Source organism: Culex quinquefasciatus, chromosome 1 (genome assembly GCF_015732765.1).
Source record: "Culex quinquefasciatus strain JHB chromosome 1, VPISU_Cqui_1.0_pri_paternal, whole genome shotgun sequence".
Lineage (NCBI taxonomy): Eukaryota > Metazoa > Arthropoda > Insecta > Diptera > Culicidae > Culex > Culex quinquefasciatus.
This window is the reverse complement of record NC_051861.1, coordinates 12,157,724-12,182,546: the sequence shown is the minus strand read 5'-3', so window position 1 is coordinate 12,182,546 and position 24,823 is coordinate 12,157,724. Positions and strand designations below refer to the sequence as shown.

General features: G+C 29.2%; 3 protein-coding genes and 1 long non-coding RNA gene across 4 annotated transcripts; 1 reads left to right on the top strand and 3 right to left on the bottom strand.

Annotated features, from left to right (window-relative positions):
* Nucleotides 1-5,495: 5,495 nt before the first annotated feature.
* Nucleotides 5,496-5,894, bottom strand: LOC6043198. The gene is made up of 2 exons (XM_001857286.2): nt 5,874-5,894; nt 5,496-5,819 (listed from the first exon to the last, which is right to left on the bottom strand). The coding sequence occupies exons 1-2, from the start codon at nt 5,892-5,894 to the stop codon at nt 5,496-5,498; spliced, it is 345 nt and encodes a 114-aa protein (XP_001857330.2).
* A 2,267-nt stretch (nt 5,895-8,161) lies between these two features.
* LOC6043197 lies at nt 8,162-8,675 on the top strand. The gene is made up of 2 exons (XM_001857282.2): nt 8,162-8,258; nt 8,328-8,675. The coding sequence occupies exons 1-2, from the start codon at nt 8,202-8,204 to the stop codon at nt 8,649-8,651; spliced, it is 381 nt and encodes a 126-aa protein (XP_001857326.2). The 5' UTR covers nt 8,162-8,201; the 3' UTR covers nt 8,652-8,675.
* A 3,018-nt stretch (nt 8,676-11,693) lies between these two features.
* On the bottom strand, nt 11,694-12,591 carry LOC119765523. The gene is made up of 2 exons (XM_038249541.1): nt 12,333-12,591; nt 11,694-12,301 (listed from the first exon to the last, which is right to left on the bottom strand). The coding sequence occupies exons 1-2, from the start codon at nt 12,589-12,591 to the stop codon at nt 11,865-11,867; spliced, it is 696 nt and encodes a 231-aa protein (XP_038105469.1). The 3' UTR covers nt 11,694-11,864.
* Nucleotides 12,592-12,606: 15 nt separating this feature from the next.
* On the bottom strand, nt 12,607-21,039 carry LOC119771199. Its single transcript, XR_005279079.1, has 3 exons — nt 20,903-21,039; nt 20,345-20,845; nt 12,607-12,841 (listed from the first exon to the last, which is right to left on the bottom strand). It is a non-coding gene; the product is annotated as an uncharacterized LOC119771199 (long non-coding RNA).
* Nucleotides 21,040-24,823: the final 3,784 nt, after the last annotated feature.

Here is a 24,823-nt window from a genome sequence, read left to right as displayed (position 1 = left end):
ACAATCACAAAACAGTTGAGTTATTCCTCGGTTAGAACGGTACTTTATCCAAATGGAATTTAAAAGGTACACTCGTAGCATCACTGTGCAGTTATTCTAGATCAAACTAGTTAGATACACCACCTTGTTATTACTGTTCACCTGAAGCCGACTACACAATCCGATGCAGTCACGCTCGATCAACCAAGCTTCCAAGCTACAACGATCCACCTGTTTTCACGAAACCCTTAAAACTCTGCTAATCCCACAACACCCGTCCCAGAATCCTTCTAAGCTAAAGAAGAAAAAAAAACACGCCTCATTCCGGCGTCTCTCCAAAAAGCCTAATTTTGCCGGACTGCCTCCCAAAGGAGGCCATAAAACGGAGCTTCCGGAGCCATCCCTTTCGTAAATTATACACCATTTCAGAGGAGAAACAATCTCCGAACGAACGATTATTGCCCTTCCGGTGGTCCGCGAAATTCCACCGGCATTGCGCAGTGTTGCCAGACATCGGCTGACTTTAGTGCCAAGTGCGAGGGATCGACCGAGAAAAACGTAGCATTTTTATTAAATATTTAGACGGTTGAAACTTGTGGACTCTTTTGGTTTCAATCTCTTACTTGTGACCAAAACAATCATTCTAAAACAAAGTTACGTCATTTGTAGAGCGCAGTTGACAAACTGTCCATTATTCGAAACGACGCGCATAAAGTTTGCAAAAGAGGCATTTTTTTTGGTCAGCCAGCGCCGAAAATTTGACCCAGACAGACCAGAATGGGGCTCGGGACTTGGGTGCAGCCGAGTCGTTACCATCAGCCGACTGACCGAGGACTTTTCAGACGAAATGGTCAATGTCGCCACGTTGTAAAACGTTGGTCATTATTTAGTGCTGATTTAGGGCCTTTTTGTGACCTATTTGGGTCGTATGTCCTACAAGTGAAGCTCAGAAAGATTTTTTTCGATAAATTGAAGTATATTTGTCGAATTTCAACTTCAAATATGAGATCGCATTTGAATGTTTGTAAATCAGCATAGAAAATACATTTCCAAAACGGAATTTGAGGTTACGACTGGTTTAATGGGTTCATCTTGATTATTTATTTTTACATATTATTAATGCAGTTGAGATCTGCAAATTTCAAAAAAACTAAATTTAACATCGAGCCATCCGTAAATGATTATTGTGTTACCAAGTTTGAGGTTTAACAGTTTGTTTTGCAGTCCTAAATCCTCTACAGCTAACTTGAAACATGAAGTATGTGATGAAACTTTCAAAAATTATATAAAGCTAAGGGACCATCCATAAACCACTTGGACACTTTTTATTGGAATCTCAGCCCCCCTCCCTCCCCCCCTTCGTGGACAATACCCATACAAAACAAAGCTTTTTTGTATGGAGCATAGACAATCGCTGAACCCTCCCCCCCCCCCTTAAGGCGTCCACGTGGTTTATGGATGGTCTCCAATGAACAATCAAGTAAAAAATATAGTTATTATTATTATATGTTTTGACCCTAGCTCATTTTATATAGATTCTATAAACTCTTGGATCCAATTTTTAGCTTTTGAGAGCAATTCCATGTCAAATAGGGAATCAGATGTACCCGACCCTCTCCGATTTCAATGAAACTTTGTAGACATGTTATCCTAGGCATATATAAGCCATTTTTTTGTATATGGAGCCAGTTACACTCGATAATGACATTTGAGAAGGGCGTAAGTGTTTTAAATATTTTTGTATTTCGTAATTTAAATATTGCTGTATCTCGAAGCCGTTGCATCGTATCAAAAAGTGGTCAAAGACAAACTTGTAAGAAATTGGACGGGCTTTCTGATAAAAATACACTGAAACAAAAATACACGCCACATCTATGAGATTTTTTGATTTTTAAGTCTAAAACTTAGATTTATGGGTGATGTCACGATTTTTTTTCGTTCAAAATTTTTGAGGAAATAGCCTAAAATGTTACAAAAAGACTCAAGAGAAATGCAGGATGGTATTCTCTCCTAAAAAATACAAAAATCATTTACTACAACTGTTTTTTTTTTTGAAAAGTGGTCTAAACGTCAAAATTTTCAAAATCCGAGTGTGGGAATCGATTCTCCAGACAATTTTACATAAAAGTCTCCATATTGACCATTGTCCTAAGTCCAATCCTTGTGAAGTTACAGTGGTTTTAAAAATAAAAAATGTTGAAAAATAGGGTTTTTGATGGTTTTTGGCAATTTCTATATTTCTATTTTTCAGTCTCGAAAATATTTTTACCGGAAAACTCGTCCAATTTCCCATAAGTTTGTCTTTGACCACATTTAAATTGGATGTATGGACTTACAGATATATTTTTTTTTATTTTTTTTAAACTGCTAGTTTCAAATAGCTATATCTCGGCCATGATACAATCAAATGTCTTCAAATTTGTTTTGATGATAGATAAAAATGTATATTTTAATTCCCTGAAAATAGAATTTAGATAAAATTTTGTATGTGCTCACACCAACCACTGACTTTTTTGTCGATATACATGTATGTAACCCTTTATAATAATCAAAATTACCACAACAAAATAACAATCAAAATCAAAATTTAGAAATCAAAAAAAAAACATTTTTGAAATTGACATCTCCTGGATATTGAAAAAAAAAAATTCAATTATGTTTATCAATTTTATATTTTATATTTTTATGCTATTAAAATTGATATGGGTAATTCTCTACCAACTCACACGAAATCGGGAAAAGTTGCCCTGACCCCTCTTCGATTTGCGTGAAACTTTGTCCTAAGGGGTAACTTTTGTCCCTGATCACGAATCCGAGGTCCGTTTTTTGATATCTCGTGACGGAGGGGCGGTACGACACTTTCAATTTTTGAACATGCGAAAAAGAGGTATTTTTCAATAATTTGCAGCCTGAAACGGTGATGAGATAGAAATTTGGTGTCAAAGGGACTTTTATGTAAAATTAGACGCCCGATTTGATGGCGTACTCTGAATTCCAAAAAAACGTATTTTTCATCGAAAAAAAAACACTAAAAACGTTTTAAAAATTCTCCCATTTTCCGTTACTCGACTGTAAAAAATTTTGGAACATGTCATTTTATGGGAAATTTAATGTTCTTTTCGAATCTACATTGACCCAGCAGGGTCATTTTTTCATTTAGAACAAAAATTTTAATTTTTAAATTTCGTGTTTTTTCTAACTTTGCAGGGTTATTTTTTAGAGTGTAACAATGTTCTACAAAGTTGTAGAGCAGACAATTACAAAAATTTTGATATAAAGACATAAGAGTTTTGCTGATAAACATCACTAGTTATCGCAATTTTACGAAAAAAAGTTTTGAAAAAGTTACTTTTTGCAATTCCGTCGTGAAACTACTCACTTTTCCTGTCATTTTTGAACGACGAAATAGCCTACTTTTCTGTACCAAAAATAACAGAATCGAACAGCAACACTTTTCAAAATAAATGCTGAAAAGTTCTACTTTTCAGAACTCAAATGGGTGCTGAAAAGTTGAACTTTTCAGCACTTGTTTCGAAAAGTAACACTTTTCAACATTTTTTGATTTAAACGATTTATTGACAAAATACATGAAAATTTTACTTAAAATTTCACTCAGTGTGTGTTTTTTGGAATTGCAAAAAATGTTGTATGGAACTCGTTGCAAAACTTGATTTTTTCAGCACTCTTCGTATTTATCCAACTCGGTGAACCTCGTTGGATAAATGTACGACTCGTGCTGAAAAAATCCCTTTTTTGCAACTTGTTGCATAAACTACTATTTTGCGTTTCTCTTTGTTTCGTCGTCCGTGTCTGTCGCGGGTGACCATGAACGGCAATGATCGATGGCGACCAACTTTTTCAAAACTTTTTTCGTAAAATCACGATAACTCGTGATGTTTTTAAGCAAAACCCTTATGTCTTTATATCAAAATTTTTGTAATTGTCTGCTCTACAATTTTGTAGAACATTGTTACACTCTAAAAAATAACCCTGCAAAGTTAGAAAAAACACGAAATTTTAAAATGAAAAAAATGTTTCAAAATGAAAAAATGACCTTTCTGGGTCAATGTAGATTCGAAAAGTACATTAAATTTCCCATAAAATGACATGTTCCAACATTTTTTACAGTCGAGTAACGGAAAATGGGAGAATTTTTAAAACGTGTTTAGTGTTTTTTTCGATGAAAAATACGTTTTTTCGGAATTCTGAGTACGCCATCAAATCGGGCGTCTAATTTTACATAAAAGTCCCTTTGACACCAAATTTCTATCTCATCACCGTTTCAGGCTGCAAATTATTGAAAAATACCTCTTTTTCGCATGTTCAAAAATTCCGTTTTAAGTGTTTTTTTTTGATGAAAAATACGTTTTTCGGAATTCTGAGTACGCCATCAAATCGGGCGTCTAATTTTACATAATAGTCTCTTTGACACCAAATTTCTATCTCATCACCGTTTCAGGCTGCAAATTATTGAAAAACACCTCTTTTTTCGCATGTTCAAAAATGGAAGGGGTCGTACCGCCCCTCCGTCACGAGATATCAAATAACGGACCTCGGATTCATGATCAGGGACAAAAGTTACCCCTTAGGACAAAGTTTCACGCAAATCGAAGAGGGGTCGGGGCAACTGCTGTGTGAGTTGGCGGAGAATTACCCATATCAAAATTTTAAAAATATTTTTTCTGAAGATTTTGACTAAGTTTATCTTCAAGCATTTCAAATTGGACAATTAGTTGCCAAAACATTGTCATTTAAAAAAAAGTTTAATTCGAAAACGCATTACAATATTAAATTTTATCCGCTTTTTTTAAATAATATTTTACATGCTTGGACCTTCTGACACGATTCCTCAGACAAGTGTAATTAACTATGCCAATTTTAAACCAAATCGGTTAAGGTTTGAGGGTCGCTATTGATCGTTGTAATTTGTATGGGAAAAATTGAAAAAATATATGGGGAAATGCAATAATAAAAAAAATCTATTAAAAATGTGGCGTTTAATATGTCGAATAATTGTCAAGTGTGAGATTCTTATGTAAAATTTTGTAACAAAAAATGTTGTCCAAGACGCAAAACGATTCGAGTCAACCCTGACGAGTAATTAGCGTTTTAAAGATGAAGTTTTCGTATGAATACACAGTAAAAATCATGGTAGTATTACGTCAAGGTAGGGGTACATTTTCTATGTCAGAAAAAAATTGTAATTTTACCTCTGAAAATGTGTAATTTTACCACTTTTCTGATGTGATGTCACTTTTCCAGTCTGAACTGAGGTAAAATTACATCATCAATGAGGATATATTCAACCTTCCAAAATGACTTCTCCTAAATTTACACTTTGTTTTATTGTGTAGATAGTTTTCACCACTTAATCGGTCTATAGCGACCCTTGAACACTTCTCTCTGTTACTTATTTTTACCTGAAGATCCATGCCAGGGGGTATCCCCGAAGACGATTTTTTCATCGTCACCCTAATAGCGCCACATATGAACAGTTCACAATAGTTTTGTTAAAATCAAACCAAATACTCCTCATCATTGATGCAGCTGTGAATATCGGCTGCCAGCTCGCACCGGTCGCCGCGTTCGAGTCTCTCACAACGGTCGGCGGCTTTCCGAACATACTGCTGAGCCTGCTCCGGCTGCGACCGGTCCAGGACCCTGTTAAGAAACGTCTCCCTGCAGAACCGGTGCCCGTCCGAGATGCCGTAGTACTGGTACATGCAGTCGTAAAAGCACCTGGCCGTTCGGGTTTGCGGATACTGTGCGTCTCGGTACACTTGGACGTCCTCGTCGGTGGCCTCCTCCAGGTCGCGGCATCGGTGCTCGTTGAGGGTCATCTGAGGGAGGAAGTTTGGGGGTGATTAAATTTTTAAAGATCTTTTTTCAAATACCTTTGTTGAAGTAGCAACCATAACGAAACAGCTTAGCACTATCACAATTTCCATTGCACTTCAATTTGTCAGTTTAAAGTATGCACCACTTCAATATGAGTAAACTCTTTGATCGATCAGGATGACTGTTTAGAGACGCGTGCAGAGGGATTAACTTTTGTGCACCTAAATGGAAGATCCCTGGAAATATCAAAAGTCTTGGCGATATCTATTAAGAATTTCTAAATCGAAAAAAATAAAAACATACCAAAGACGCACTACAAAATGAACATAAAACATAAAACATAAAACATAAAACATAAAACATAAAACATAAAACATAAAACATAAAACATAAAACATAAAACATAAAACATAAAACATAAAACATAAAACATAAAACATAAAACATAAAACATAAAACATAAAACATAAAACATAAACATAAACATAAAACATAAAACATAAAACATAAACATAAAACATAAAACATAAAACATAAAACATAAAACATAAAACATAAAACATAAAACATAAACATAAAACATAAAACATAAAACATAAAACATAAAACATAAAACATAAAACATAAAACATAAACATAAAACATAAAACATAAAACATAAAACATAAAACATAAAACATAAAACATAAAACATAAAACATAAAACATAAAACATAAAACATAAAACATAAAACATAAAACATAAAACATAAAACATAAAACATAAAACATAAAACATAAAACATAAACATAAAACATAAAACATAAAACATAAAACATAAAACATAAAACATAAAACATAAAACATAAAACATAAAACATAAAACATAAAACATAAAACATAAAACATAAAACATAAAACATAAAACATAAAACATAAAACATAAAACATAAAACATAAAACATAAAACATAAAACATAAAACATAAAACATAAAACATAAAACATAAAACATAAAACATAAAACATAAAACATAAAACATAAAACATAAAACATAAACATAAAACATAAAACATAAAACATAAAACATAAAACATAAAACATAAAACATAAAACATAAAACATAAAACATAAAACATAAACATAAAACATAAAACATAAAACATAAAACATAAAACATAAACATAAAACATAAAACATAAAACATAAAACATAAAACATAAAACATAAAACATAAAACATAAAACATAAAACATAAAACATAAAACATAAACATAAAACATAAAACATAAAACATAAAACATAAAACATAAAACATAAAACATAAAACATAAAACATAAAACATAAAACATAAAACATAAAACATAAAACATAAAACATAAAACATAAAACATAAAACATAAAACATAAAACATAAAACATAAAACATAAAACATAAAACATAAAACATAAAACATAAAACATAAAACATAAAACATAAAACATAAAACATAAAACATAAAACATAAAACATAAAACATAAAACATAAAACATAAAACATAAAACATAAAACATAAAACATAAAACATAAAACATAAAACATAAAACATAAAACATAAAACATAAAACATAAAATAAAACATAAAACATAAAACATAAAACATAAAACATAAAACATAAAACATAAAACATAAAACATAAAACATAAAACATAAAACATAAACATAAAACATAAAACATAAAACATAAAACATAAAACATAAAACATAAAACATAAAACATAAAACATAAAACATAAAACATAAAACATAAAACATAAAACATAAAACATAAAACATAAAACATAAAACATAAAACATAAAACATAAAACATAAAACATAAAACATAAAACATAAAACATAAAACATAAAACATAAAACATAAAACATAAAACATAAAACATAAAACATAAATATTTAACCGTCTTTTGTATGGACGATTAACAAATTAGTATGGAGACTTGTATGGAAGAAAACAATAATTTCATCCAATAAAAAAAATCATGAAATCCTACATTTTCTTCGTTCGAAGTAAGTAAGAAAAAGTAAGTAAATTGGAAAAAATAAATTCAAAGAAATCTTTTGGTTTTGTTCAATGTTTGACATATTATAAAAAAGGACCAGACCATAAATAAAAATTATTGGAATTGGATTGTTGAGCTTGATAAAGTCGTGCCCTTGGAAATAATGTATTTTCACTTTTCTTAATTTACCTCAAGCACTTCGAATATGAAATGTGCGTAGGCACATGCAGATGTGAACCGGCTGAAGTTGATAGCAGAACGTTCACACAGCTATTAGCTTGATGAGATCGAACCAGATAACTGCTGTGGGATTGTTCTATTCGGAAATTCAACCCGCAATGTTGGACGAATCGTTGAACGATGAACATCTACTGTACCGTTGGATTGCTGGCAACCCTGGCTTTGGTGGTCTCTGTGGTAATTAGCAATTTTCTCAGTTAAACTATTCGATCTTCCCTAATTTTTTCTCGTTTAACTCTACCATAGTCCGCCGACGAGGCACGCTGCATGCGCGAGGAGGGGGCCTCCGACGCGGACGCCCAGGTTCTGCGCGAGTCCCGGCCGCCGGTCACGAGGACCCAGAAGTGCTTCTTCGACTGCATGTACCGGGCGTCGCGCTTTTCGGACGGCAAGCGCTTCACCAAGGACGGCTTCATCGCGTACGTCATGCGGGTCGTCGGCCACGACGGGCTCAAGTTCCAGGTGCTGAGCGCGATGGCCGACAAGTGCGTCCACCTGGAGAGCGACGACCGGTGCCAGCTGGCCGCGGACATTGAAAAGTGTCTGTTCGGGCAGCACCGGAAGGATTAGATTGCTGAAAGGGGTCTGACGCGACGAGTGATGAAATAAAGCATATTTCGAAGACACTCAAAAGATTTTTTTTAATTTTCATGCATTTCATACACTAATTAAAAGAACATGGGTTCTGAAAAATTATCGCTTCTATTTTAATACTTGCATTCCCAAGTTCAAACGGGAAATCCCTGTTCTATCTACCCATTGCATGATCCTTTTACCTCAGAAAATCCGAAAATCACATTAATTACCAAAATTCATCAACCGCGCACTAATGCCATTTGATGAGACAATAACGACTTTGTTTTTCCTCACGCAAAGGATATTCATCCTGCAAAAACGGGGAGGATCCACTTTTTTTCCCTGACGTGGCTCCACCAAACCAGAGTTCTAAATTGCGACCCAAGTTGGGGAGGCTCGAGGAGGTGAAAACCAGCCCAGACCGGCACTTCATTACGGTACTTCAGGTGGCGTGGCAGCTGCCACCGCAGCACACCTTCATAATCCTCTTTTGAAGGTTGATGAAAATGATGAAAATAGAGATTTTCACCTGACGAAACTGGGGGAGGGCGGAAAGGGTGGATTTGCCTCCCACGGGGTTCGTCATACAATGGAAGGTTTTCTGAAAAGGTCATAATTATTAATTGAAATTTTGTAGAATGATGAAAGGTTGGAATTTTGGTTGGCCCTTTAATTACAGCACATTGTATTGAATGGAATCGCTGTAAAATAAATATAGCCTTCTGGTAAACGGGAGCCATATGCAGATTGTTTTCCCCCGTAAATTGAATTCGTCGAATGGAGTGGCATTAAATTAATTCTCAAAATTTACTTGAAACAAGAATGCAAACCGGTTACAATGCTTGACTGTTCATGGAAGTTCACAGACAACAGGTTTCACACGTTATTTTAAATAAAAAAATATATTGAAAGACAGATCGCCAAAACCTATGTCAGATGGTAAATTGTAAAAATCTTGAATTAAACAAATTCAGAGAGAAAAAAAACTCTTGCGAACTCTTTTGACAAAGGGCTCCTGGGACGCGTGCTCGCTCTGAAAGGAGAGCAGAAATAATTACATCATTAATTACACAGCGTAACAAAATATTTTTTTTATTTTTTGGCAGCACGAAAAAAAAAGCTCCTCTAGGGATTGGCTTCCCGAACACAATGCAACCTGGCGCATATTTTTATTGTTATCCTAACTCGAGATATTCAATGCAGAAGTTTTGCATATGAATCACCCCCCGTCGAACAAATATTTTTATTTTGTTTTCTCTGTAACTTCTGATCAATTAGGTCTTTTTGGATGCTTCCGGTGTCATTCGACGGTAAATTGTTAGAAAAACTTAAAATTTGGTCCCATTGGCCGGTTCCCGTAACCGGTTCCGGAGGAAATCCGGAATATTGGCCAAAACTGTGCAGAAACTTCAAAAAAAATATTTTTTTGCCCTTAATGCGAAGAAAACACACTACAGCATGAAACAATCCATACAAACTAAGAAATTGTTGGTCCCAGCATGTTTTGAGATGTATCATTGCAAATGTGGCCATAGAGAACCGGTCCCGGCCAATCCGGATCCAGAAACTAAAAAAAAATTAGGCGATATTTTCACAATTCCAATATGTCAGACAATTTTAGAAAAAAGTTGTGTTGAAGCATTCTTTGCTACTTTATATTTTCTGACCACTAACACATGGCCAAGTGGCCAACGGGAACCTGTTCTGAATGTTCCGGATCACGGAATCAGTGGACACTTGACATTTTTATTAATTTTATAAAGCATATGTCCATTCATGAAATTTTTAAAGATTCCTGTAAAAAAATCTGAAATCATTTCAAATCAGAAATAGAAATGTTGCCAAGTGGCCAACGGGAACCTGCTCTGAATGTTCCGGATCAGGGAACCAGTGGAATTTTGAAATTTCAATAAATTCTTTAAAGCTTTTTTTTTATTAAGATTGTTTTTTGATTTCTGGATAAAATCTGAATTTATTTAAATTAGAATTAGAAATGTTGCCAAGTGGCCAACGGGAACCTGTTCAGAATGTTCCGGATCATGGAACCAGTGGAAAGTTGAATATTTTTGCAAAGCATTTGTTTTATGTATAAAATTTCAAATTTCTTGGAAAAAATCAGAATTAATTTAAAATCAGAATAAGAGATGTGCCAAGTGGCCAAAAAGAACCCGTTTCGAATGTTCCGGATCAGGGAACCAGTTTTTGAAGTTTTTATTTATGTTATAAAAAATCAAAAATCCTGGAAAAGTCTGAATGAATTTAAATCAGAACAAGAAATGTGGCCAAGTGGCCAACAGGCACCTGTTCTCAATGTTCCGTACCAGTGGATACTTGAAATTTGTATACATTTTTATAGCATATTTAAATTAAAATATTTTAAGGTTTCTGGAATAAAACCTGAACTTAATTAAATTAATTATTAGAAATGTGGCTAAGTGTCAAACGGGATTAAAAATATGGCCATAAAAATATGACCATTGGTAACGGGTTCCGGTCACTCCGGATCAGGAAACCAGAAAACAATTGGACAACATTATCAAAATTCCAATTTTTCAAGAAGGTTTAAAATAGAAACGATGTTTTTAAAACCTTGGCGAATCAAGGAACTAGAGGACTCATACCGATGCCTCATACCGTATTTCTTTAATCTTGTGTAAATGAATTAACCCTTTCAGGCCTCATGGGTCATATATGACCCAAAAATCAAAATTTCCTAAACTAGCCTATAATTTCCTTTTTTCCATATTTTAATTTCCCATTTTTTTTATTCAGGCCTGAAAGGGTTAAACATACGTTTCAGTTTAAAAAAAGTTCTAAGCAATGGGCATAGCGAATTTTTTTTAGATTTACTGTAGGAAGGTTAATACTTTGCAAACATTTTTCTATCGATGCCTTTGTGCACTCTTGTTCTATCCAGGTAGGAATCCTAGCAAGTTTAATACAAGAGAGCATAAAGGCATCGGTATGTGTATGCTTCTTTGTTCTTGCTAACTGACATTCTAGTTTAATATAAGAAAAAAATGAGATGTTATGTTATATTTAATTTCATTCAAGCAAAGGTTTATTATTGACATCATGTTCTTACTTTTATTATTGGCAGTTGACTTAAAATGGTAGAATATATAAAAAGAAAAAAATGTGGAATACATCAAATGAAAAAGAATACATTTTGAAAACAATACGAACATTTAAATCGACACATAAAAATCAAGGGCTTACAAAAACGGAACTAGGTCCAGATTGCCGCTTGTAACATTCATTAGTTGTTCTTGTCAAACTCCAAACGTAATCTCCTATCATACTTATTGGGTTATTCTGGCCTTTATATCGTTCTTCAATTTTTTTTATTTCTTGGTGGAAGTATTCCCCCTGTTCTTCAGAATATCTACCTGAGTTTTCTTTAAAAACTTCTAGGTGGGAGTGTAGAATGTGCAACTTGTGCGACATTCTACACCCCATCTTGTTGAAGTTTCTCAACATGGTTTCGACCAATTGTTTATAATTAGGGTCCCTTTTCCCTCCTAGAAACCCATCCACGACAGCCTGAAAACTTGTCCACGCGTTTTTCTGGTCCATGTTTAGCATTTTTTTAAATTCATCTTTCGAAAAAACAGCCCTGATTTGGGGTCCTGTAAAAACACCCGCTGTAATTTTTCCTCCGTCAATCGTGGAAACATGTTTTCAAAAACTTGAACGGTTCTGAGTTGGCAGGTAGCGCCTTCACAAACTGCTTCATAAGCCCTAGTTTGATGTGTAAGGGCGGCATAAGTATGTTTTCCTGTTGAACCAACGGAGCCCACTTCACGTTGTTTATTCCAATAGTAAACTCTTTCCGAGCTGGCCAGTCACGAATTTTGTAGTGCAGATCATCATTCCTGCTATCGAAAAGGCATAGATGGCAGGGAAACTTGGTGTAACCACCCTGCAACCCCATCAAAAGGACACCATTTTGAAGTCGCCTATAACTTCCCATTTGTAGTTTTCATACTTAATCAGCTCCAAAATTAACTTCGTACATTCGAAGCTTTCTTTTAAAAGCTTCGAATAAGCTATTGGAAGCGACGGAAGCCTTTCTTTTCCCGTTCTGTTATGAAGGAGAACAACTTTTATCGATGTTGACGAACCGTCAATAAATAGCCGCCATTCACCAACGTTCAATGAGATACCGATGGCTGTAAACAAACCTGAAAAAATAACAAAGTTTTAACAATAATTTTCTGGGTCATGATTCTAAAGAATTTAATTCACAAAGAAATATTTCTGCTTAAAGAAAGGAAATTACTCTATGTAAGTAAAAAGTAATTGAATTGTAGTTCGAAATGGTTACATTCTTATGCAAATCAAAGTTCCTCATAAATGCATTTTACTCTAGTTCAGTTGGTTTTCAATCATTAGTTTTAAAATGCTAGATTTGACGAAAACCAAAATTTGAGCAAAAAAAGGTTTTTGCGGTTCCGTAAATTGAAAATTTTCAAAATTCACGATATTTTTTAATCATCCCAAACATGAGCAATTCTTTACCAAAACCGGAAATGGTTTTATTTGTATTTTTTTATTTGGCTTAAACTTTGTGGGGACCAAAGAAGCTATTTTGTGTCATTGGTTCACCCATACAAGTCTCCATACAATTTTGGCTGCTGTCCATAAAAAATGGTAAGAAAATATTCAAACAGCTTTAACTGAGTGTAATTGAGTGAATTTTCTGAAAAAAAATTTGCCTTCGGCAAAGTTGTAAGTATTGTTGAGGACTGTTGAGAAAAAATAGGTACACGAAAAAAAAATTGCAGATTTTTCAATCAACTTTTTCACAAAACTCAATTTCCCAAAATACGTAGCTTTTGATTTTCGAGATTTGTTAGAGATGTTTTAGGGGACAAAAACTTTTAAAAATGTTTGTACCAGCCTTATGATTATACAGTATGTAAACAAAGTATTTATTTGCTACAAAAGCTCATCAAAAGATGATTCCTATATAAAGTTCTATAACAAATACTATTACGAAAATCAAAAAAGGTGCAACAAAAGTTTGTACACCTTTCGAAAAAAATACATAAATACAGTTATTTGTTGACAAATCACCATAAATCCAGTGTCTCAACTCCAAATAGCCATCCTTGACAAATTAAAAAAAATTCGGATTAATTATAAAGTTTACTAACTATTTTGTAAAAGAGTTAAAATAACTCTGGAAATTCTATGTAGAACTTATCTAAATTAATTTTGCATTTTTTTTAATTTATCTCTACCCTTATGTATTACCATAGAATTGCGAAAAATGTTTATTTGGAGTAGATATAATATCGTTTTGAGGGTCTGTGTATCAATAGAATTGATTTTTCGTTGGAATTGCCATCGAAAAGGACATAAAATTTCCGATCTTTTGATACCCAAAATGGAATGAAGCAAAAAATCCTTTTAAAAAATGCCTCAAGAGACATCAAGAAAAGTGTCTTTTTGCAAATCAGAGGGACACTACAATAATTTTGACCAATATAAACAAAATAGAAAATTATAAACCAATATAAACAATATTTAAAAATCTAATAAATGAAATTTAACTTTAAAAATATAAGCTCAAAAAAAACAAAATCTACAATTTTAATATGATTAAATATTAGATTTCGAAATTCTAAAAATTCAAAACCTATGAATTTTAATTCATATTGTATTCCAAATTCCTCACTAAATATATTTGAAATATTTTCTTCTAAAATTTAAGAATTTAAAAATTTAAGAATTTAAGAATTTAAGAATTTAAGAATTTAAGAATTTAAGAATTTAAGAATTTAAGAATTTAAGAATTTAAGAATTTAAGAATTTAAGAATTTAAGAATTTAAGAATTTAAGAATTTAAGAATTTAAGAATTTAAGAATTTAAGAATTTAAGAATTTAAGAATTTAAGAATTTAAGAATTTAAGAATTTAAGAATTTAAGAATTTAAGAATTTAAGAATTTAAGAATTTAAGAATTTAAGAATTTAAGAATTTAAGAATTTAAGAATTTAAGAATTTAAGAATTTAAGAATTTAAGAATTTAAGAATTTAAGAATTTAAGAATTTAAGAATTTAAGAATTTAAGAATTTAAGAATTTAAGAATTTAAGAATTTAAGAATTTAAGAATTTAAGAATTTAAGAATTTAAGAATTTAAGAATTTAAGAATTTAAGAATTTAAGAATTTAAGAATTTAAGAATTTAAGAATTTAAGAATTTAAGAATTTAAGAATTTAAGAATTTAAGAATTTAAGAATTAAGAATTTAAGAATTTAAGAATTAAGAATTTAAGAATTTAAGAATTTAAGAATTTAAGAATTTAAGAATTTAAGAATTTAAGAATTTAAGAATTTAAGAATTTAAGAATTTAAGAATTTAAGAATTTAAGAATTTAAGAATTTAAGAATTTAAGAATTTAAGAATTTAAGAATTTAAGAATTTAAGAATTTAAGAATTTAAGAATTTAAGAATTTAAATAAGAATTTAAGAATTTAAGAATTTAAGAATTTAAGAATTTAAGAATTTAAGAATTTAAGAATTTAAGAATTTAAGAATTTAAGAATTTAAGAATTTAAGAATTTAAGAATTTAAGAATTTAAGAATTTAAGAATTTAAGAATTTAAGAATTTAAGAATTTAAGAATTTAAGAATTTAAGAATTTAAGAATTTAAGAATTTAAGAATTTAAGAATTTAAGAATTTAAGAATTTAAGAATTTAAGAATTTAAGAATTTAAAATTTAAGAATTTAAGAATTTAAGAATTTAAGAATTTAAGAATTTAAGAATTTAAGAATTTAAGAATTTAAGAATTTAAGAATTTAAGAATTTAAGAATTTAAGAATTTAAGAATTTAAGAATTTAAGAATTTAAGAATTTAAGAATTTAAGAATTTAAGAATTTAAGAATTTAAGAATTTAAGAATTTAAGAATTTAAGAATTTAAGAATTTAAGAATTTAAGAATTTAAGAATTTAAGAATTTAAGAATTTAAGAATTTAAGAATTTAAGAATTTAAGAATTTAAGAATTTAAGAATTTAAGAATTTAAAATTTAAGAATTTAAGAATTTAAATTTAAGAATTTAAGAATTTAAGAATTTAAGAATTTAAGAATTTAAGAATTTAAGAATTTAAGAATTTAAGAATTTAAGAATTTAAGAATTTAAGAATTTAAGAATTTAAGAATTTAAGAATTTAAGAATTTAAGAATTTAAGAATTTAAGAATTTAAGAATTTAAGAATTTAAGAATTTAAGAATTTAAGAATTTAAGAATTTAAGAATTTAAGAATTTAAGATTTAAGAATTTAAGAATTTAAGAATTTAAGAATTTAAGAATTTAAGAATTTAAGAATTTAAGAATTTAAGAATTTAAGAATTTAAGAATTTAAGAATTTAAGAATTTAAGAATTTAAGAATTTAAGAATTTAAGAATTTAAGAATTTAAGAATTTAAGAATTTAAGAATTTAAGAATTTAAGAATTTAAGAATTTAAGAATTTAAGAATTTAAATTTAAGAATTTAAGAATTTAAGAATTTAAGAATTTAAAATTTAAGAATTTAAGAATTTAAGAATTTAAGAATTTAAGAATTTAAGAATTTAAGAATTTAAGAATTTAAGAATTTAAGAATTTAAGAATTTAAGAATTTAAAATTTAAGAATTTAAGAATTTAAGAATTTAAGAATTTAAGAATTTAAGAATTTAAGAATTTAAGAATTTAAGAATTTAAGAATTTAAGAATTTAAGAATTTAAGAATTTAAGAATTTAAGAATTTAAGAATTTAAGAATTTAAGAATTTAAGAATTTAAGAATTTAAGAATTTAAGAATTTAAAATTTAAGAATTTAAGAATTTAAGAATTTAAGAATTTAAGAATTTAAGAATTTAAGAATTTAAGAATTTAAGAATTTAAGAATTTAAGAATTTAAGAATTTAAGAATTTAAGAATTTAAGAATTTAAGAATTTAAGAATTTAAGAATTTAAGAATTTAAGAATTTAAGAATTTAAGAATTTAAGAATTTAAGAATTTAAGAATTTAAGAATTTAAGAATTTAAGAATTTAAAATTTAAGAATTTAAGAATTTAAAATTTAAGAATTTAAGAATTTAAGAATTTAAGAATTTAAGAATTTAAGAATTTAAGAATTTAAGAATTTAAGAATTTAAGAATTTAAAATTTAAATTTAAGAATTTAAGAATTTAAGAATTTAAGAATTTAAGAATTTAAGAATTTAAGAATTTAAGAATTTAAGAATTTAAGAATTTAAGAATTTAAGAATTTAAGAATTTAAGAATTTAAGAATTTAAGAATTTAAGAATTTAAAATTTAAGAATTTAAGAATTTAAGAATTTAAGAATTTAAGAATTTAAGAATTTAAGAATTTAAGAATTTAAGAATTTAAGAATTTAAGAATTTAAGAATTTAAGAATTTAAGAATTTAAGAATTTAAGAATTTAAATTTAAAATTAAATTTAAGAATTTAAGAATTTAAGAATTAAGAATTTAAGAATTTAAGAATTAAGAATTTAAATTTAAGAATTTAAGAATTTAAGAATTTAAGAATTTAAGAATTTAAGAATTTAAGAATTTAAGAATTTAAATTTAAGAATTTAAGAAATTAAAATTTAAGAATTTAAAAAATTTAAGAATTTAAGAATTTAAGAATTTAAGAATTTAAGAATTTAAGAATTTAAGAATTTAAGAATTTAAGAATTTAAGAATTTAAGAATTTAAGAATTTAAGAATTAAGAATTTAAGAATTTAAGAATTTAAGAATTTAAGAATTTAAGAATTTAAGAATTTAAGAATTTAAGAATTTAAGAATTTAAGAATTTAAGAATTTAAATTTAAGAATTTAAGAATTAAGAATTTAAGAATTTAAGAATTTAAGAATTTAAGAATTTAAGAATTTAAGAATTTAAGAATTTAAGAATTAAGAATTTAAGAATTTAAGAATTTAAGAATTTAAGAATTTAAGAATTTAAGAATTTAAAATTTAAGAATTAAGAATTTAAGAATTTAAGAATTAAGAATTTAAGAATTTAAGAATTTAAGAATTTAAGAATTTAAAATTTAAGAATTTAAGAATTTAAGAATTAAGAATTTAAGAATTTAAGAATTTAAGAATTTAAGAATTTAAGAATTTAAGAATTTAAGAATTTAAGAATTAAGAATTTAAGAATTTAAGAATTTAAGAATTTAAGAATTTAAGAATTTAAGAATTTAAGAATTTAAGAATTTAAGAATTTAAGAATTTAAGAATTTAAGAATTTAAGAATTTAAGAATTTAAGAATTTAAGAATTTAAGAATTTAAGAATTTAAGAATTTAAGAATTTAAGAATTTAAGAATTTAAGAATTTAAGAATTTAAGAATTTAAGAATTTAAGAATTTAAGAATTTAAGAATTTAAGAATTTAAGAATTTAAGAATTTAAGAATTTAAATTTAAGAATTTAAGAATTTAAGAATTTAAGAATTTAAGAATTTAAGAATTTAAGAATTTAAGAATTTAAGAATTTAAGAATTTAAGAATTTAAGAATTTAAGAATTTAAGAATTTAAGAATTTAAGAATTTAAGAATTTAAGAATTTAAGAATTTAAGAATTTAAGAATTTAAGAATTTAAGAATTTAAGAATTTAAGAATTTAAGAATTTAAGAATTAAGAATTTAAGAATTAAGAATTTAAGAATTTAAGAATTTAAGAATTTAAGAATTTAAGAATTTAAGAATTTAAGAATTTAAGAATTTAAGAATTAAGAATTTAAGAATTTAAGAATTTAAGAATTTAAGAATTTAAGAATTTAAGAATTTAAGAATTTAAGAATTTAAGAATTTAAGAATTTAAGAATTTAAGAATTTAAGAATTTAAGAATTTAAGAATTTAAGAATTTAAGAATTTAAGAATTTAAAATTTAAGAATTTAAGAATTTAAGAATTTAAGAATTTAAGAATTTAAGAATTTAAGAATTTAAGAATTTAAGAATTTAAGAATTTAAGAATTTAAGAATTTAAGAATTAAGAATTTAAGAATTTAAGAATTTAAGAATTTAAGAATTAAGAATTTAAGAATTTAAGAATTTAAGAATTTAAGAATTTAAGAATTTAAGAATTAAGAATTTAAGAATTTAAGAATTTAAGAATTTAAGAATTTAAGAATTTAAGAATTTAAGAATTTAAGAATTAAGAATTTAAGAATTTAAGAATTTAAGAATTTAAGAATTTAAGAATTTAAGAATTTAAGAATTTAAGAATTTAAGAATTTAAGAATTTAAGAATTTAAGAATTTAAGAATTTAAGAATTTAAGAATTTAAGAATTTAAGAATTTAAGAATTTAAGAATTTAAGAATTTAAGAATTTAAGAATTTAAGAATTTAAGAATTTAAGAATTTAAGAATTTAAGAATTTAAGAATTTAAGAATTTAAGAATTTAAGAATTTAAGAATTTAAGAATTTAAGAATTTAAGAAATTGAGAATTTAAGAATTTAAGAATTTAAGAATTTAAGAATTGAAGAATTTAAGAATTATAGAATTTTAGAATTTAATAATTTATATTTTATTTGAGATTTTTGAGATTTCCGATTTTGAAGTTTTGGAATTCTTAAATTACGATTTTAGAAATTCGAAATTTTTTAAACTGAATTTTTTTTTAAACTTCTAAAATATAATAAAAGTTTCGAATTTTTGAAATTTGAATTTTAAATGATTGAGAATTAATTTTTGAATGTTCTGATCTTTTTGTTTTTCGCCAAGAATGTTTAAATTTAGAAAAATATTTCTACGGGTAAATCGCATCTTAAATTCAAAGGCAAATATAATATATTCACTTTAAAATTAAAAATAAATAAGGTTAAAAAATACATTACTCAAAACTCAATAGAAATTACATTTCCAGAGCCGGATATATTAAGAAATGAGTTAAGTGTAGTAATAATTATATTTAAGAAATTCTCAACCATACATTTAAAAATAATCTCTACATAAACTTCATCTTAATTTTTCGACGGTTCGTATTAAGAAAATACAAACAAACATTTTCAGAATAAAATCAATTAATAAAAAATTGGAATTGCACTCAATGAAAAAAAAAACAAATTCTCGTTATTCTTGATATTATTTTTCATAATAACTTGAAAGTAATTCTATCCATTTATCTATTTTTTCATCAAAATTGCCATCCGCGCGAAATCCGCGCCTGAGCAAAATTAGTCAGCAAATCCGCGCCGTCCGTAACAACCATGTACCTAGGTAAAAATGTTGTTATGATTTCGTTTGAGCAACCTGGCAAGAATGTATGGACTTTCGTAATTTTTGTTCTCGTGGATCAAACATACTTTTTGCTCAGGTATTTTAAAACGTGGGTTGTATAGAAAACCTAGATGTTCGGGTATCAAAAGATCGGAAATGTTATGCCTTTTCCGGACACATAGGTTGACTTGTGAATAGTGGACCGGTTCGGATGCAGGCGGATTTTCCGACGACGTAATTCCGGGGTGGTACGAAATTCCAACGAAAAATCTATTCTATCGATACAAAGACCTCCAAAACGGTGTTATATCCACCCCAAATTTTTATTTAGCAATTCTATGTTAATAATATAATATTATATTGTTTTATTTTTCTTTTTTTTCACTGACACTTTATACAACATTCTGAGATTTCTGGCAGAAAGGTATAAATCACATTGATTGACTTACCAGGTATGTCTTTGCAGTAGCAAACAGCTTCATCATACGTATAAAAGCGCGAATAAGCCTCGTCTCGTTTCCGTTGGGCCGTTATCTTTACTGATTTGTCAACTATTTTCCATTCTTTTAGTCGTGATGTTAAAAGCTCTGCTTTCGATTTGCCGAGACCCAAATCTTTTATAAGATCGTCAATTTCCTTTTGGTTCGGGAAATGGGGCGTATCATCGGGTTCTTCTTCCGGTTGGTATTCGGAGTGCGGCACACTGATGGAACTAGCGGTAATTAAAGATGCAAAACTGGGTACTTCAAGGTTATCAGCAGGACAATCGGCTTTTTTTTGCATGGAATTGAACTCGATTGGTGGTTCCGACGAACTGGCAACAGGGTACTCATTTTTTGAAATACCAGGTCGAATTTGTGAAAGGCAAAAATAGCATTCACTTACGTCGACTGGTTTACGCCATATCCTTGGCGAAATATACTTGAATTGTTGTGAATTTTTGTGACACGCTGAAATTAAATATCGATTTATTTCTTCATTATTTCAATAGGCATACTAAACTTTACCAATCAATTCGGTGTAACAAACAGCACATACGTAATGTGGTACCCAAGATTCATTCAGATTAGTTATTTCGGTTTTTAAGCATGCTTCGTAGGCAAGATAAACTTTTGTGGCTTTTATCATTGGATATTTCCTTGCAGATACAGAAATGTATTCCCGCAGACGTAGCAAAAATTATCCGGAGAGTGGCTGTGCTGATGGTCACCGTTATCATTACCCGCAACCTCAACTGCTCTTTTCCCAACAGCATTTGCACCGTGGGCATTTTTTTGATGGTCTACGTTCTCACCTGAAGGATAGAAATTCATATAAATTAAAATTTCCAACCTTTCTAGTTTCGGTAACAATGATACCTAATACTGATATACTTGAGCTAGAGCCATCATTTCTTTCTGTTGTATCTGTTCCATCAAGTTCACCAGGCCTTTCAACAGCAATCTGTCCACGATTAGCATTATTTCCCTGTAAAAAATAGTGGTTAGTATTAATCGTAAAATCTTTTAAAAACAATATCACCTTGTGCTCCACTAGGTCCAGCAGTAGCATCACCAGGCCTTTCAACAGCAATCTGTCCACAATCAGCATTATTTCCTCCTGAATTAAAATAGTGATTAGTGCTAATCGTAATATCTTTTTAAAAATAATGCCACCTTGTGCTCCACTTGGTCCAGCAGTAGAATCTTCGTTTGTTTCTCTATATTTCACAGCTTCTGACGATGGTAAGTTTGGCAAATAATTTTCTTCGATTCCTCTTTTAATTACCGCCAAACAAAAAAAACAATCACCTGGATGTTCCTTGGGCTGTGACCAAATTCTAGGCCTGTAAAATTTTGGACCGAGGCTTCTATTTTGAACAGATTCTGTAAAAGTGGTGCGCTTGTCGAAATTTGATCTTTATTTTATTATTAAATGTTTAAAACACATACTTGATAATGCAATTTCGCAAGATAAACACACGTTGTTCGGCATCCACGGTTCACCTAGGTTCACGACTTTTAATCCAAAAACTGTTCATAAGCTTTTCGAAGGCGGTCGTTAGTACTTATATCATATTTTTGCCTCGGCGGCTTATAAATTGACCACAAACGAAGCAAAAATGTTCTGGAGAGCGAATGCAGTCTTTTGTTGACATTTTGCTGTGAAATCACTTGCTTAACTGACGACCAATTCTATGACAGTAAATTGAATTTTAGTTTTAGTACATATCATGGGTTTATTATATTCTCTCTTAATACAGACAATTTCAGGTCAGCTATACAGATTTGTATTTTTTTATTTTAATTTAACTTTATTAAACTATGCAATTTATGTCGTATAGCAATACACAACATTTAATTTTTGCTTAAGCTAGTTACAGAAAAGTAAAAATAAATCTTTTCCGACTAAAAAACAAAACCAATTTTTTTTCGTTAAAAATAAATATTGTTTTAGATACATGAATATTTGTAACGAATGTTAAAATTTACGCATAATGTTTCTAAATGGTTTTATTTTAATAGAAATAAATAAAATAAAAACCTAATTATTATAAAAACAGGATATTCATTTTTTCAATGTGATCTAAATCGCTTAGCCAATCTATGCCATTATGTCGTATCACTTTGTTTGAGGACAAGAGAGAACCTCAAACTTCAAATTTACGAAAAGTGTGCAAAAGAACAAAACGAAAACAAACGTTAAGAGGTTTTGCTCCGACGTAAGGACAAAGAAGGTTGTGATTTTGTATTTGTTTGGTATAATTTTAAATAGAAGTGATTTTTCATGCAATGATTTAAAGCAATTTAGGCAAAATCGATGAATCATTAAAGCAAATGTTTGTCTTTAGGTACAAACATGTGTTTTTATTTTATCATCTCACCATAAAACAAAGTGGAAGTGAGGTAATTAATCACTTCTAACTAATGTGATAAACTACGGGAAACATGACAAATTTTTTGTTTTTTGGTTCCCTTACTCGAAACTTATTCCCAAGGACCACCTAGCTATGTTTTGGTGTTGAAATATGTCATTTTCATTTTTTCTAAGCAAGCTGATCTCGGATAATTTGATTAGGATCAAGACGGCCGCCTTTTTTCTCAACAATCATGCGATCTGGAACATTTGGAACAAGTTCCAGATTAAGTGACCATGTTTTGAAATTAATAAAATATAAAGATGGAAGGTATACAAAAATATCGTACTTTTCTTTAGATTTGCTTGGAAAATTGTATTTGTGAAGATAACAATACAGGTTCGCAATGGACATATTTTTTATGGCCATTCCTTTAGATATGTTCAGACAAAACTAAAATTTAAAATGTTTTGAAAACTTAAATGTTTGTTTAATTCAATTACAACAGATTAATTAAAAAACGAGTTCCCTGATCCGGACCACCCGCAATGTTGCCCAACTGTCTTCTAGATCCCTGATCAGGATTGACGGGAGCCGGTTACTAATGGCCATATTTTTTATTCCCGTTTGCTACTCGGCAACATTTCTAATTCTGATTTTAAATTAATTTAGATTTTTTGTAGAAATCTAGAAAAAAAAGTTGAAGAATTAATAAAATTTTAAATGTCTGCTGGTCCCCTATTCCGGAACATTCAGAACAGGTTCCCGTTGGCCACTTGACCACATTTCAGATTCTGATTTTGAATGAATTCAGTTTTTTCAGAAATCTTGTTTTTTTTTTCATTAATAACGTCTTTATAAAATTAATGAAAACATATTTTTATTTTCATTCAGAGCAGATTTCCGTTGGCAACTTAGCAACATTTATGTTTCTGATTTGAAATTATTTCTGATTTTTCTCCAGGAATCTGTAAATTTCATGATTGGAAAAATGTAAAATAAATTTAAAAAAATCAAGTGTCCACTGATTCCGTGATCCGGAACATTCAGAACAGGTTCCCGTTGGCCACTTGGCAACATTTCTATTTCAGATTTGAAATGATTTCAGATTTTTTACAGGAATCTTTAAATTTCATGAATGGACATATGCTTTATAAAATTAATAAAAATGTCAAGTGTCCACTGATTCCATAATCCGGAACATTCTGAACAGGTTCCCGTTGGCCACTTGGCAACATTTCTAATTCTAATTTTAAATAAATTCAGATTTTATCCAGAAATCAAAAACAATCTTAATAAAAAAAAGCTTTAAAGAATTTATTGAAATTTCAAAAGTCCACTGGTTCCCTGATCCGGAACATTCAGAGCAGGTTCCCGTTGGCCACTTGGCAACATTTCTATTTCTGATTTGAAATGATTTCAGATTTTTTTACAGGAATCTTTAAAAATTTCATGAATGGACATATGCTTTATAAAATTAATAAAAATGTCAAGTGTCCACTGATTCCGTGATCCGGAACATTCAGAACAGGTTCCCGTTGGCCACTTGGCCATGTGTTAGTGGTCAGAAAATATAAAGTAGCAAAGAATGCTTCAACACAACTTTTTTCTAAAATTGTCTGACATATTGGAATTGTGAAAATATCGCCTAATTTTTTTTTAGTTTCTGGATCCGGATTGGCCGGGACCGGTTCTCTATGGCCACATTTGCAATGATACATCTCAAAACATGCTGGGACCAACAATTTCTTAGTTTGTATGGATTGTTTCATGCTGTAGTGTGTTTTCTTCGCATTAAGGGCAAAAATATTTTTTTGAAGTTTCTGCACAGTTTTGGCCAATATTCCGGATTTCTCCGGAACCGGTTACGGGAACCGGCCAATGGGACCAAATTTTAAGTTTTTCTAACAATTTACCGTCGAATGACACCGGAAGCATCCAAAAAGACCTAATTGATCAGAAGTTACAGAGAAAACAAAATAAAAATATTTGTTCGACGGGGGGTGATTCATATGCAAAACTTCTGCATTGAATATCTCGAGTTAGGATAACAATAAAAATATGCGCCAGGTTGCATTGTGTTCGGGAAGCC

Excerpts from the sequence above, each read along its gene's own strand:
- LOC119765523 (XM_038249541.1), bottom strand. The coding sequence starts at position 12,591 with ATGGGGTTGCAGGGTGGTTACACCAAGTTTCCCTGCCATCTATGCCTT. Across the intron at positions 12,302-12,332 it reads GTTCAAGTTTTTGAAAACAT|CGGGTGTTTTTACAGGACCC; the intron begins GTTTCCACGATT and ends GAAAAATTACAG.
- LOC6043197 (XM_001857282.2), top strand. The coding sequence starts at position 8,202 with ATGAACATCTACTGTACCGTTGGATTGCTGGCAACCCTGGCTTTGGTG. Across the intron at positions 8,259-8,327 it reads TGGCTTTGGTGGTCTCTGTG|TCCGCCGACGAGGCACGCTG; the intron begins GTAATTAGCAAT and ends ACTCTACCATAG.
- LOC6043198 (XM_001857286.2), bottom strand. The coding sequence starts at position 5,894 with ATGGTTGCTACTTCAACAAAG. Across the intron at positions 5,820-5,873 it reads TGGTTGCTACTTCAACAAAG|ATGACCCTCAACGAGCACCG; the intron begins GTATTTGAAAAA and ends TTCCTCCCTCAG.